At 37.4% G+C, this 15,289-nt stretch overlaps 2 protein-coding genes across 2 annotated transcripts; one reads left to right on the forward strand and one right to left on the reverse strand.

Moving 5' to 3' along the window:
* Positions 1–607: 607 nt before the first annotated feature.
* On the reverse strand, positions 608–5,063 carry LOC139474588 (interleukin-1 receptor-associated kinase 1-binding protein 1-like). Its single transcript, XM_071257657.1, has 3 exons — positions 4,741–5,063; positions 1,911–2,107; positions 608–1,375 (listed from the first exon to the last, which is right to left on the reverse strand). The coding sequence occupies exons 1-3, from the start codon at positions 5,029–5,031 to the stop codon at positions 1,114–1,116; spliced, it is 750 nt and encodes a 249-aa protein (XP_071113758.1). The 5' UTR covers positions 5,032–5,063; the 3' UTR covers positions 608–1,113.
* Positions 5,064–6,399: 1,336 nt separating this feature from the next.
* On the forward strand, positions 6,400–9,732 carry LOC139474510 (protein jagunal homolog 1-A-like). Its single transcript, XM_071257562.1, has 2 exons — positions 6,400–6,605; positions 8,442–9,732. Exons 1-2 carry the CDS (start codon positions 6,517–6,519, stop codon positions 8,923–8,925), a joined length of 573 nt encoding a protein of 190 aa, XP_071113663.1. The 5' UTR covers positions 6,400–6,516; the 3' UTR covers positions 8,926–9,732.
* Positions 9,733–15,289: the final 5,557 nt, after the last annotated feature.

Here is a 15,289-nt window from a genome sequence, read left to right on the forward strand (position 1 = left end):
CGTCCAGATTTACTACCCAGGTACCCACCACCCTATTACCTGACCCTACCCGGGTACCCACTGTAGGTCTCAGGAGATGTCTCAAAATGTCCGATTGGGAACATTTTTAGCATAGCCCTGGCAAAACGTATTTAGATACATATATTAAACAATCTGGTCATTCATACACTTAAGTTGAATTAAGTTAAATCAGAAGGAATGGGTGCACAGTGAACATTAGTGACTTTAGTGTAACCATAGAGTTCTAGATAATTTTTGTCATTAAACGATATATCACTTGACTAACCATGGGTCCTGGTAGTCCCGTGGGTACCCGGGTCCTACTCAGTACCCACCCGACCCGGGTACCCGAGTAACCCATCCCAGCCCTAGCTGACATCGGAGCATTTTGAAACTATTGTCAAATATTATTTGAGAGCAATAATCGTATATACAATCTACCATCGTCAGACAGTTTGCTCATTAACAAATCAACTGATGGGGTTGCAAAATTATTTTAAAATCTATTAAAAACATTTGATTTGCTGGACTCATGACATGCAGGAACTTAATATTATGAAGCATCCAAAAGTTATCTCCCTTGAAACTCCTCAATGATGAAAACAGATTTCCAGTATATTTTTACTTCCATAATCGAAATACATTGTATATACACATTATGTAAAAAATAAATAACATTCACTATTGTTGTAGCAATATGAATGAGGGTTATTGGACGGATGTAATGTTGCAGAAATTCCTGTTCTGGACCCACTTGAAGGTGGCTGATCAGACATTGTCCCAGCTCTGGTATATGGTGTGGCATGCTGCACATGAGTGTTCTTTCTCTACTAAACAACCAATTCAAGCAAAACAGCTGTTTTGCATCACTGTGCAGGTCAAGGTCATATTTCATCACACTACCAATACATATTTTACATCTGATCAATTTTCTAACTCCTGAGTCCTCATCTGCTTCCCATCCAGGCAACAACAATCTAGGTGATTCTTATGCCAGGTCACACATCTCTATACTGTCAATGAAGCAAGGTGTACCCTTGTGCAAGGTCAGAATACTCCCTGAAGTATCACAGTCACGTTTCACATAAATAGTTGGTAAACCGATCCATGAACCTATCTCAGAACTTTCTTCACTTTAGGTCGGAGTTCAAAGGATGCTGAGACACGACTGCGTACAGTTATTGTTGCATTTGAGATACGTTCCTGGATTGTTGTCATGGTTACTGAGTCGGAGGCTGTGTCTGTGTGACCTTCTATCTCCTGGCTGTCCTCCTCCACGATGTAAACAGGCCGACCTACAGACAGGTGGACAAAGCGGGCCATTTCCTGTGCCTTCTGCTTCGCGTTGTGAATGGCTACCAGGCTGGCCTGTTTCCTGGAAAATAAAACCTGTGTTATTAGCAAATACTTTCCCACTTCCATAATTTACACATTGAAATAAGAATTCCATTTTCATCAATACTTACTCTGAGTTTGTCATTGAATATTAGTATCCTTTAATGCCATAAATAGCAATATCACGATTATCATGACAGACAATTTTATTTGTCTTAATATTCCTTATTTGGAAATCAACATAATTTTCAATTGTAGTCTTTGACTAAGTCACTAGTCTGTAACCCTGAGTCTAGAAAAATGAGCATTTCTGATGAAATGCAATGTTTTTAATTTTATACTTACCTGATGCTTACAGGTAAGGTAAAACATGTCTTTGGGTATAATAAGCTTTGCTAATAAAAGTCTTAACATTAACACGAAGATCTACTGAAAAATATTTCAATTGACAGTTTCAGGCTTGTAGGATAAAAGGTTTTTGGCAATAGTTGGTGATATTTTTTTTCAGCTTAACTTTTACACACAAATAAAAGGGAGAGAGTTCCTGTTCCTGTGTCTATGGCTTGTGCTCTGACCTGAGACTCTCTAGACTCTGATTCGTGTGGAAGAACTCAGGTAAGGAGACGGTGACAGTGTCATCAAGCTTCTCCACCAGCAGGTTGCCAACACTCTCGCTTTTCTTGATATCTCCAAACCTCACCCCCACCTCTGTCTCCATCACATACAGCGAGTCACTCCTGGACAGGTGCTTGTGGATGTGCAAGTCCTGCTCCTGATCAAGTCGAAATGTAAAATATATACTGTAAATCGTGAAATTAATGCATCTCCAAAAGAATGCGACCACTGGACCCTAGCCAAAAATGCTACTCAATATGAATACAACACCCCCTCTTCTCAAGCATCAGTGGATTTCTATCTATAGATGTCCTCAGTCAGGTTTAGAATCCTTACCTCAATCATACCTCACATTAATCAAATCACACACCAAATAGCACCGCTTATTAGCGCTGAGTAAAGTACTTCCGCAAAAACAATACATGCGCGCTGGCTCATGTCGGCCTTTGACGGAGTCGCAAAGAACAAAGGGAGGCGTCTGTCAGGACTTGCAGGTGTGATCAGTGATGACATAAGTGAGTAGAACTCTAGTCTTGACCCCAGCAGTGATAATTCACAGGACGTAATTAGTGTTTGAATGTCATTGTTTATATACTTTATATACAAGTGCTGCTCAATAAACAGTGGTTTGGAATACATCAGCGTATGTCTAAGTTGGTATTTTTGCTATCCAAAATGTCTTATTGTTGATATAAATGCGATGTTTAAAAATGCGAGAAAAGACCACTCTCATTTTTCGCATTTAATTCACGCTTGCGTTAATTTCAAAATTTACAGTATCAAATCACATGTGACATTAAGATATGCTAGAGACATTTGATATGTTTAGTGGCTTTTCCTTTCCGAAATGATCCATCCAAAGCTTCAGAAGTAGAGCACTTTACGGGGCACACTTTTTCGGATTTCAATTAGCGTTGTGTGAAGGATCAAACTCTCATTGCCAGCTTTAAAATAAGCAAAGCTAATGAGTTAATATAATCAGACAATACCCTAATCATGTGACCATGTGCTCTATCACAAATAATTAGAGTTCATTTACCAAGTGATCAACACCTGATCGTTTACCTTTATGAGCATGTGCAGTATCAATTTTCTCTGCAAAACTTGAAACTTGATAAAAGATTTACGAAATTTCCTCAAATTACATTGATTTATTCATTAAAAGTTATATCTAACCCATACCCTACCTCACAACTAGCATTAGGGATCATCAATGGGTGTTTGATTGTAAAAGGGTACCTAACCCGAATAATCGTAAAGGGGTGTTTGATCGGAAAGGGGATCCAAGGGCTCAGGATACAGTTGGGGGCAACCTTCCCTAACCCTAACACAACTCACTCGAGATCTGTGATGTGTTTTTTAGCTGCACCCAGTAAACTGCATTGTTGCCAAAGCCTCATATAAACAATGCATGCGCAAAATAAATTTTCCAATTTCTATCCCCAGTCATGTTTTTGAGCCTCACCTCTTTTCGAGCCCTTAAAAATTCATCTACCCGACGCAAGGATGCTAACTTACTATAAAAAGTCCAGTTTCAACCCTTACCGAACTAGGCTGGAATTCCGCAGCTACATTTTGTCTGGACTAACGAGTCTATGCATAGTCCAATCAAAATTGTGTAACAAACTAGACATCCGGTTTGTAAGCAACATGGATTTCAATGTGCAGGTTTTGATCAACTGCAGGATTTGCAAAGCATATGTACCGTCAACTGGGCATCAACAGATATTTTGCAAATCTTTTCAAGTTTTAAATCAAGGTGCTCAAGTGATTTGATGAACTTCGCATGGTAACACACGTTTTATTACAATAGAGATTTTTATTATCGATCAGATCGTCTTGACTGGGCGCCACCATTTTGTTTGAAGCAAATGCAGAGAGATTGAATCTGAAGACATCAAAGTTTTCGCCACTTGTCGATGAAGTTATGCTACGAATAAAGTTTGTTTGTTTTGTTTGTTTGTTTGTTGTTTAACGCCGCACTCAGCAATATCCCAGCTATATGACGGCGCTACGAATAAAGCTACACAAGGTAAGATATTCAATATAGTACAAAAACGGCTACGAAAAAAGCTACACAAGGTAAGATATTCAATATAGTACGAAAACATAACTCAAAACTGATTTTTTAACAAAGGCACATTCTAATCAAACTTGATCTGATGATAATTTTACATCAGAACAATTGTATGCACCCATACGATGTATCAACTGCTGTTAGTAAACTTCTTGTCTGTAATGTCATGTGACTGATTAGGTTGTGCAAACAATTTAACCTCACTTTAATGGGTGCTCAAAATCATTTGATGGTAACAACATGGCACCTGCTGGTGAGGCATTATCACTATCAAATTATCAAGACATGGTCATTTTACCATCCAAGTGCTAACAGAAATAAATGTTCTCCAAGGTAAGACAAAATTTTAATGTATTTGGATTGTTATAAGACACATAATCAAAAATACATCTAAGGGGCTCGAAAAAAACACAGATACACATGTACTATAATACAGATCAATATCATAGGTCTGTATCTTGCAAACAATTTCAGTAGGTGTGACAGATTCAAGGAATAAAATGTCCCTATGCAGGGATTTTAGGAAATTTCTTTACATAGAACACTCAATAGTGACACTCGGTTTATGAACACTGGTTAACAGGGGCTATTTCTATTGTTTAGAGTGTTTAATGGCTTTAAGTTAAACATTTGAAGAGTCCCATTTGAAGTCACATATTTCGGATATTTCATTTTGTGCTTTGCCCTACTGGTCTGGGGGATAGTATTCGAACCTTAATTCCGTGGTTCTGCAGGGTCTGCACGATGTAGTCGAGGCGCCTGGCCACGCTGTTCTTGGCATCCTGCGGATTGTCCTTCTTGCTGGTGACTCGCACAGTGAAGCGACTCAGATCAGGGGGCTGGGACACTTCACCCACAGCAGTAACTCGGATCTGCCGGTCCCCCGGTGACACACCCTCACACGCCGCCCTGTTGTCGTCAAATTGTATTATCTTTTGAGGAGATTTCTCAACCGTGCGATTCTGCATCTCGGCAAACACTCTTACAGGGCGATATGAGGCCATTTGTTAGATATTTTCCATTTGCTGTTCGTGCACAAGCTTCGACTTGTTTATATGGAAACATGTAGAACATGGCGCGGCCTTCTCATCCGAACGTGGATTTAATACCCGCAATGTAACGACCGTGAACATTTCCTCAATCAAAGGAGTTTAAAAACTCTAATTATAGACTCCTTCTTAAACATAAAAATGACGTTTCATTACATAGTTGGACTAAGGTAAGGAAATCTTAATTAATCAATTCTATATATATATATGATAATGTCTTTAAGGCTTATTACCGAAAATAATGGGCATCAAATTGGGATGGAACTGTGACCTGGCGTTAACTGCGTGTCATTTATAAAGATAAAAGAGGTTAGTATGTCATATTTTATTGTGATTGTCTTTTTCTTAATTATGAAATATGAACCTATAACATTATTATCACCCATATACCTTTCTTAAACAGGAAAATGAATAATTACTTGATTTAGGAGGCAAGCACAGATAAAGGCACAATGATACATACGTCGTTTAATTAAATATAATAAAAAAGATAATTGTAATTAAACTTCACCCAAAAATAACAGTTTGTAGTCAATCATAACGAGATTAGCCGATTCGCGAAACGAGTTGAATATACATCTGATTGAATGTAATTAGTTGTTGAATGCACTCCATTTACAAGTCGATGGTTGTATATAACAGGTGTTCCTCACTTATTCAAATCTAGGTTGTCAGAAATCACGTGAAAGGGAAATTCGGAGGCAACGGCTTACACTTCAGCCAAACAAATCAATTAATCTAAGTCAACATCACCTCTTCTGCAAAACTTGGGAAAAGAAATTATTAAAATTGACAATCATGCCATTTGTATATTTTGAAATGTGTCACCGGGCATCCTTCTGATAGAATGGAGGAATTATTTTGTAGTAGTAGTAGTAGTAGTAGTAGCAGTAGCAGTAGCAGTAGCAGTAGTAGTAGTAGTAGTAGTAGTAGTAGTAGTCTCACAACTCATATATAACTTTTAGTTTGTGATATATTCAGAAATAAACAACGTTAATATATTTTTTATCAGTGAGTTGAAATTTTTGGATAAAAACAAGGCATTTCACTAATTGATCGATTAACGTTTGTTCATAAAAAAAACAACCAAAACTGTTTCTTTTCGTTTCTGATTTTATATTTTCACTAATATTACTTCCGGCTCAGCGGTACTACCGCTTACTGTATTAACAAATTATGGAACGCGGTCTTTTGTGATTGTGTTCGTAACATAACCATTAAAATAAATAGCCTGTATATATCATATAAAAACTGTTACATTCTATTGTAGTTTTCCGGAAAGATAATTTTGCATTGATATCAGCGATGCGGTGTCGGAACGGAAGTCAAGTTTGCCATATCGGGAGCGACCAAACCCACCTGGCCAAGGCCAGTTGTTGCACCGTGTCCTTTCGTTAAAATCTTCAATCACCGCATTTCACATTGTATTTATATCTCCAAATGGCCTCCAAATATGGAAACAGGCCCGACGGGTCAGATGGAAGTGATTTCTGGCACAGGGAAAGTATCGCGTGGCAGTATAAAGTTAGGTGAGGGTCAAATATCTGGTTCTCAAATTGTCATGATGACCCACATTGGATGCATGTTTTGCCAATAGTTACTCTTCTTAATCACACACATGTACACATTTTAACGGAAGCAGTTTAACGGGCATAGCCTTTGGTCGTATTGCAAATTGACTCCCACTTCACTTATTTTGTTTGTCTTTAGTTGGAGATTTTGGCGATACCGCAATATGCTCTCTTCAACTGATGTTACCGTGCGAAGAAATGTATCGCCTTCGAGCTAGTGGTTACAGCTGGGACTTACACGTCACTCATCTCACTGTATTTGTGCTTGGGTAGGCGAGTGGCAGGGTACCCCCAGCGCTATCCTCAGACCTTGGATCACTTTTCTGATCAATTATGATCAAATTCAGCACTTTCGGATGGAACAACCCTTTTATATTAAAACAAGTGACTAGGGTTAGGTACCCATTTCCAATGTATAGGGTTAGTTGTGAGTTTGGATCAGCAATTTTGGCTCTTTTAACAAATGTTTCAAAATAAATTCAATATAGTCCTAGTTAAAAAAGTCAAGTTTCTCGGAAAGAAGTTATAATCATGCATAAGCCCATGATTGTGTACGTTTCTGCTGATGTGCATTGATCTTATACTGATCACTCGGTATACATGCATTATAATTACGTGTGTTAATGCTAATGGTTCAGTGGTAGAGTGTTTTCTAATTAACACAAAAGCCAGCCGGCAATGCCAATCTTCTATCCATATGGTGCATATGGAAATCACCAAAAGCGCAATACTTCTGTGTATTCTACAATATTTTACTTTTCCTTACGGATGCAAGTTCTCTTCTCCTGGTCCACACTTATTTTCAATGGCAAACTATGGTTATTGCTTGAAACAGAACTAAAAACACATAATTACACCTCATTTTATCATTTTAATGTATGATCACACTATATCATGCTATATATTACACTGGATATATAAAACAATGATCAAGGTACTACACATACAATACATAGAGCGATACATTAGGTATAATCACACAATTTCATTTCTATTTCTAGCTTGTGATCTGCTTCTAGCATTGTCTATCAAGATATCTATATTACAAACTTATAAATATTGATATTAAATAAATAATTCACAGCCACAGAAATATTTACATCTGTTAAGATTACAGTGGTTAAGTTTGGACAAGAAGAAGGCAAAAAATTCAATTTCAAACATTTAATGGATCAGCCTACATGATATATATAGCATTGAGTAATTGCAAGCCTAATAGGATTTTTTTTATCGATTTGTATCTACTCTAAACTTATATTTTTAGTTCCAAAGGGACCTGGGCTTTGGACTACTGCTCCCCTTGTAAATATTTGAGTGGACCCTAAACCTTTCTTGTTTTTATTTAGTGCTACCATAGCTTTTATCACAGTATTGTCTGTATTTTATGTCTCTAGCATAAATGTGTTGCTTTAGGAAAAAAACAGCAGGTGTTTACTTGACATTCTGCAAATTATTGTGTTTCAAAGAAACAAAATTAGATACCGCGCAAAACAAACATCCTATCTACCATATTTTTGGATGGGTTGGAATAGGAAACACATAATGTTTGGCCTGAGGTTAATTTGTAGTTGTGACCTCATGGAAAGATGGATGACAAACTTTGAAGGAATAAAACTCAAGATATTCATTATGCGCATCCCCAATTATGTAGATCATTCCTCAAGAGGTCAATCGCAGGAGTGTTTAGACCACGGTCCATTTTGTACAGACCACTGTAATAAACCTGGAATATTACTGAGTGAGACATTTTGTGATCGATAATATTTTTTTGTACACATCTTTCTTGTCTTTCAGCACTGAAAACAAGTCAAGGCTGCGGTTAGATTTGTTGATCCACTTCATCACAGGCTTCCTGATGTTCATACGTCTGTTGCCAGCTCTAACTGCCTTTTTCGGGATGTCGGTGAAGATGTTGCGTCGCTGGGATCTCCCGGCTCCTCGGTCGTGGGAGTACGCCTGGTTCATCAGTGTTGTAGCTGCTGTGCTGGGGTGGAGGGCCATGCCCACCAACCAAATATTTCTCATCAAACAGTACATGCTAGGATCGGTTGTATTTGGGATTTTCCCTGTCATATTTGGTTTCATAGATGTTGCTGATGATTTAGGCAATTATTACAATGAAAGGAAGTACACGTATGTGATGTTTGGCTATCCTGCAGTTATTGTGTGGTTCTTGTTTCTGATTGTAGCAGTGCAACTGCACTTGTTTGGACTTTATTTTGGCACTGTGCTTGTGAAAGCATGGCGACCCCGTGTTGTAAAACCCAAAGAAGGATAAACATCTTACCCAACTGTGTTTGCATGTTTTCAGTGTTCTTGAATACTGACCTTACAGGCCAGCTATCAAACGGTTTGAATGGGTAGTCGGAACCTTGGAATTGAAAAATATGGAAGATTAGTTTGTTTGAAGATACGACTAAGTGGCTGGATGCAAGAGATAATGGTTACGTCAAACAGTCCTGTATAGTGACACGTCATCAACACTGAGGTCAACGCCATCTTGCCTTATTTTATCTCCTCCTTCCATGGAGAAAGGGGAATTTGGGACCATCAATTATTTTTCAGTTTCTGCCACAACAGCAAGCCACTGCTTCCATTATAATTTTAGATCTCATAAAATAGAGTTCAAAACTTTTGATAGTTGGTCATATTGATTTTTGCCCCTAATTTATTCCTCTATGTATTCATGGTGTCGGTGTAGACATTCATCCCCCTAAACAGTATGTATAAATGTAGGTATAGAGTTTTCACCCTGATAATGTCAGTGTTGAATTGAATTGAAAGTTTCCTTGGTATGCTGTTTTATTCGATACATTTAGCAGAAGTAGATGTGTACTAATATTCTACACTAATAATCTTCATGTTATCGCATCTTCATGATAACACCTGTCAGGTCAGAGGGCATTCATTTTTTTAACTCAGTTTATTTGTTATTGATCGATCCTTTGAAAGCCAATTTAGTTTGTATATGTTTTTAATAAAGTACCACTTTGTTAATTTGCTAAGCACCCAGGGCATTCATTACAGCGAATACAGCATATGGCAGAAAGATTGCTGATACAACATAGAGTAAGGATAAGAATTTATGGATGAACAACTTCTTTATTATTAATTGTAATAAAGAAGTTGTTCATCCATAAATTCTTGTCCTTACATAGTACTCCAACTTCTAAATGCCTATCAAAGAAGTTACAACATAGTCTTAACTCACTCAGATGACTTTCCCTCTCCTTCCTCTATTTTAAAAACAATATTAAGTGGATTGTTAGCAGTGTGACGACAAGTATTTACTGAATAGATGTCTGACAGTACATTCTGTAGCAAGGAAACACCATTATTGTTATCTATGAGGGTAGGATTACAACTGTGTCTCAGCATATTTCAAACAGGTTCATGCAACATTATACACACACACAATTACTGTGTGCTAGTGGTTAAAGTTTTACCACATTACACCGATTGATTACCCTCATAGGTACAATGTGGGAAGCCTATTTCTGGTGTTCCCTTCTTTGATATTGCTGAAATATTTCTAAAAGCAGCATAAAATAATATTCACTCACATACATCAATTGTAGCTTTCTCCACTTTACTGCTTCTTCCATGGGCATTGTTCACCCAGTGATGTAAGGCACCAGGATCTGCTATGTAGAGTTATGCCCCTTACCCACATCAGGATCTACTAGTCATGGTTTCAATCAAGTTGTAAACGTCTATAACCTGTGTGACTCAGGATGGTGCCCAACATAAGCAGACAGCGTGATATATTGTTCATATTGATATTAACCCATCTCACTACTGCCCTTGCATTTTTGTTACATTACTCTCTGTACATTTGTACAGTTACCATGGTTACCAGCATGTTGTGATACTGTTACTGTTACTAATTCTTAGTTCAAGCTGGTAGGCTTTTTTTTAATTTGGCTTTTGGATACCATTTATTTTTTCAGAAACAAGTCTTGATGGTCAAAATACTTGAAATAGGAATAGCATTGCTAAAACACATTAATCTTATGTGTGTAAGGTGGTAATGGTTGGAAGGAAGATTTACAAACAAATTCTACATGTACATGCATGTATTTAGAAACAGGCTGCTAGGAGTGTATGTGTGAATGAAAAGTGAAGTTCTAACTTACCTTCTCACCTTGATTTACTTTTGGCTCCTTTTTTCTTCTCTGAAATAGTCTCACAATATGGGACAAATATTCTCTGTTTTTATTATGCATATTTCATTTCACCAGCATGACTAGATCTAAACCGTAAATGAAAAAAATGAAAAATTGTTTTCAGAGTTTATTTCAAGTTACTTTACTAAATAAAGCTCTTGAAGACAATTAGTTTGTAAGTTTGTAATGTTCTTTTATACGTTTGCAAATTCAAGGTCTGGTTCATTTGTTGGTGAAATGGGGAGGTGATACAGAGCTCCAGATAACTTTTTGAGCAATTGAGTTTTTACTCTAGGGTTTCTAATTTAATTGGGTTATTACATTTTTCATTAGGTAACCAATATTTTTTAACTCATCTATTCATCACTCTGTTGTTTTTTTCCCAAATTAGTGAACATTTTAAGATTTAAAAAAATTGAAATAATGTTTAGATGTATATAACTGTTCTAAATATATAGGCTTGACTCGGAAAGTAAATTAGCTCGTAATTGTGTTTCCTCTGTACGCATCCTGAAAAAGCTTCATAGGGTATTTATGTGTGCTGTTTTGAGTTTTTCATTTAATGCATGCTTTTCTGTATGCAAGTTAATTGAAAGTAATTGGGTTTTGAATATTTTTTGGGGGGTATTTTACACAATGCTGCTTATCTGTAGCTCTGGGGATAGTATACTGGTTAATGTGCTCTCATGTCACACAAAAGGCCTGGGTTCGATTCTGCATGTGGACAATGTGTGAAACCTATTTCTTGGTCCCCTGCTATGATATTGTAATATTGCTTAAAGTAGCATGAAACTAACTCTCATCGGTACAAGTATGTTCAAGCTTGAGAAATAGTATGAGAAATGTAGAACAACAAAAAACTGATACAAAATAATTGAATATGTATTGATAATTTTAGTATTTTATTACTGATGACTTTTAAGTTTGTTTAATACATATTGTCCTCAGAAGTAGCGTCACCTTCCAGGTCACTGTGGATGCTGGCATTATGTAGTTATTAGAATGTGTTCTAAAGCATGCTATGTTGAGAGCAACACTACACATACCAGGGCTGTATCTATACACTTGGTCGTGGAAGGATACTTAACTATAACACATTAACTTGATGTACCTTGTTATCCCAGAAGAATCCCAATGGGTGCTTGGTGTCATATCAGTATCCAGTTTTCGGGATCTACAGGTATTCAAACATATTTTCGACGCTCGCAAGGATGGAGTACATAACGTTTCACTGTATTACAATAGAAGTGATTCGTGATAGGATGCATGTAAACAACACTTGACATGGTTGGGAATGACATTACTTCACCAAGGAATGCAACATTTCTTTCACCTAGGAGAATGTGCAAAACATTTTTAGTAAACTAGAAATGGCTTGCAAGAGTTTTACATACAGACAAGTCAGAAATTGAAACGGCCACATCAGAAATGGAAAATGTTAATAATTCATATACCGTATTCCACGTAGTAAGCGCCCACGCGATATTTGCTAATATATTGGCTAGTGAACAATCCCAATTGGCACCCCTTCTGATTGATCAATGTACACAAGACCTATTTTTTTGCGTAAAATACGCATTCGTGTGTTATATGCACCCTTAAATATGGGCAATTAAATTCTGGAAAAATATAACTGTCGTACATAAACATTTCAGGCAGTCGGCATAAACCACAAAATTTATCTTTCAACTCTTTTTTTCACCAAAATGATATTCTTATAAGAGCCCCCTAGTTCTAATTTTGAGAGCGCCCAGGGTGCTTATTACGTCGAATACGGTATATATATATATATATATATATATATATATATATATATATATATATACCGTATGTATATATATATATATATATATATATATATATATATATATATATATATACAGTACTCAACTTTTGGTAGGGATAGGGAGTATCCAGGTTGGGTCTGAATATGACTGACTGCTTGGATTTGAATAGCATTTGAATTTGCGCTGGAACTGAAGAAATGCAGCTTCATTTCCTGTTGATTAAACAGAATCTCTGTATAAAATATCAGTATCCTTATATAAAGTTGAGTCGTATATATATATGCCTTTTGATAGTTTGGGATTTTCCATGGCAGTGACTTTCACTCAGACTGAAAATGGCGATAGTGCTCGTTTCCGGAGCAGATCTTGAAAACCGTACAACATTTCTTGCCTTACACACAACTGGACATGTCATATTGGCAGGGGATATGAGTATGTCATGCTTGTTGCTATTGTATTGAGACATGACCACAGGATACAATACTTGTATAATGATACAAAGTATCTTCCTACACCAAGACTTTCGATGGATCAGTACAGCCCTAACCCTTATTTTGTTCTGTAGGCATGCTGGAGGGTGCATGAGTTGTTATTGTAGCCCCTGTACTCACAGTCTGTCATTTTGTGAAACACAATGCCGCCACTCTGTAATTGCTCAATAGCCGTGATACTCAAGTGTGATGTTGATCTCACACAAATTAAATCAGGTAAACTCCCATTCAATGCTGAATGGTTACCTTCAGGTCGGATTCAGAACAGGGACAGAATTAGAAAGAGAAAGCCAGAGCCTCATTTTCAAGGTATTCTATGGGCGAGTAAACATATTGCTATTAATGAGTGCTTAAAAAATGGAGTTTTATTTCCTTGGAACATCAGGTTATCTTTCCAGTAATCTAATCAGAGCCATGTGTTCAAAAGGAGACACCTGTCTTGCCATCTCTGCAAGAATCCAAACAACTTGATGCAAATATTGACTGATACAAAGATATATACTAGTATTTACATGTACTGTTACATCTTGTGCATCAATTTTTAAGTCGGGTGTTTAGTAAAGTCTCCTAGCTCAGTTCACTCTTCTGGGAGGAAGGGGGAGAGGCTCCACCTGTCTTCTCCTTTGCTGGATGGGAGAAGATCGTGGTGATACCATTCACATGGCATTGTTACAGGAGGAAGAAACATGAAAAAGGAACAATTGTTACCAAGGTCATGTGGAAATGTTGAAGACTTCTTTTTGCCACAGACAGGTTGATGGGAATAAAGAACCATACTACCATGGAGATGTTTAGAAATGTCGGCATTGGCCTCAAATATGTCGGGCCAACGGGATGTTGTCAAGCTAATTTCTGTAGTTGATGCGGTAGGCTTCAGGCGCTCTACAGACACCACAGGGTGTCACCATAATGCTGAAGACACAGCAGATCTAAATGTCACTGGCAGTTGTGATCAGATGTAACTGACAGTATTGCATATTCTAAGAAAAAGGACCTGTCAAAAAGATTTTTCCAGGGCAATGAACAAGCATCCTGATGTGACTCTACACAAAACAGTGTCTACAGCATATTGTGTGACTACTTTAGCAAGCAATTGGATATAATCACTTGTCAAGGTCAGTGAAGTGATATTTTGTACACTGAAAACAAAACACAAACGTCTGTGATCTTTCTAGTACTAGTCAGTGTATTTGGTATGTGTAAACATGGTGAACTGAAAGTCAACCACACATTCACCCATGTTGCATGTTATTGATAACTAGAGTGGGAACTGACCTCTAGTAGAATGTATGAATGACCTTCAGTAGAATGGGATGAATGACCTTCAGTAGAATGGGATGAATGACCTTCAGTAGAATGGGATGATTGTCTGGATGACCTTCAGTAGAATGGGATGATTGTCTGGATGACCTTCAGTAGAATGGGATGATTGTCTGGATGACCTTCAGAAGAATGGAATGATTGTCTGGATGACTTTCAGTAGAATGTGATGATTGACTGGATGACCTTCAGAAGAATGTGATGATTGTCTGGATGACCTTCAGAAGAATGTGATGAATGTCTGAATGATGTCGATAAAACCTACATGAATGACAATGGGAATATTCTTAGGAGTGCATATATTGCATATCAACATTTGTCAAAACGGAAATAAAAGTATAATGCACTGTAATGGTTATGATCATCCGAATCTTGGGTCCCTGTTTGTTTACAGCCATTAAATACTGATTTCATTGGTATCTTTTCAGGACTGACACAGCTGCAATCAAAGGCATTGAAGGAAGTGCAAGAGAAGTCGATGTCTCCCTAGTTACGATCTACCCATGTCAACAACCTCACTCATCTCACATGATGAAGCCTCAAATAGTTTAAGCGGCCTCGACTGTCAGAATACAAGATAAATACTGTACAGCCTATATCATACAATGAGAGCTTCTCATTGACCTCAGTAAGACAAGATGAGCACTTCACTATGCCTGAAAGCAGGCAAGATGAGAGTCCCGAATTGTCTCACATTAAAAGAGCCTCGCATTATGTCCGATTCCCAGCAGGTTCTGGTGTAAAGAGGAGCCTGAAGATCAACCAGGATGTTTTCAGTGTGATGTACTCAAAGACCATCAAAGCTTCACATTTGTGGATAGATTACATCTGTTCCTTTGTTGTATTGCTTGGAACCTTATGCATTTCACTGAATTTTC

This window comes from Haliotis cracherodii, unplaced genomic scaffold, assembly GCF_022045235.1.
Source record: "Haliotis cracherodii isolate W230 unplaced genomic scaffold, xgHalCrac1.p SCAF_3, whole genome shotgun sequence".
In the NCBI taxonomy this organism is placed as follows: Eukaryota; Metazoa; Mollusca; class Gastropoda; order Lepetellida; family Haliotidae; genus Haliotis; species Haliotis cracherodii.

Coding starts and splice junctions, on each gene's coding strand:
- LOC139474510 (XM_071257562.1), top strand. CDS start 6,517: ATGGCCTCCAAATATGGAAACAGGCCCGACGGGTCAGATGGAAGTGAT. Junction 6,606..8,441: donor GCGTGGCAGTATAAAGTTAG/GTGAGGGTCAAA, acceptor CTTGTCTTTCAG/CACTGAAAACAAGTCAAGGC.
- LOC139474588 (XM_071257657.1), bottom strand. CDS start 5,031: ATGGCCTCATATCGCCCTGTAAGAGTGTTTGCCGAGATGCAGAATCGC. Junction 2,108..4,740: donor TGCAGAACCACGGAATTAAG/GTTCGAATACTA, acceptor CGACTTGATCAG/GAGCAGGACTTGCACATCCA. Junction 1,376..1,910: donor CAGAGTCTAGAGAGTCTCAG/GTCAGAGCACAA, acceptor TTTATTTTCCAG/GAAACAGGCCAGCCTGGTAG.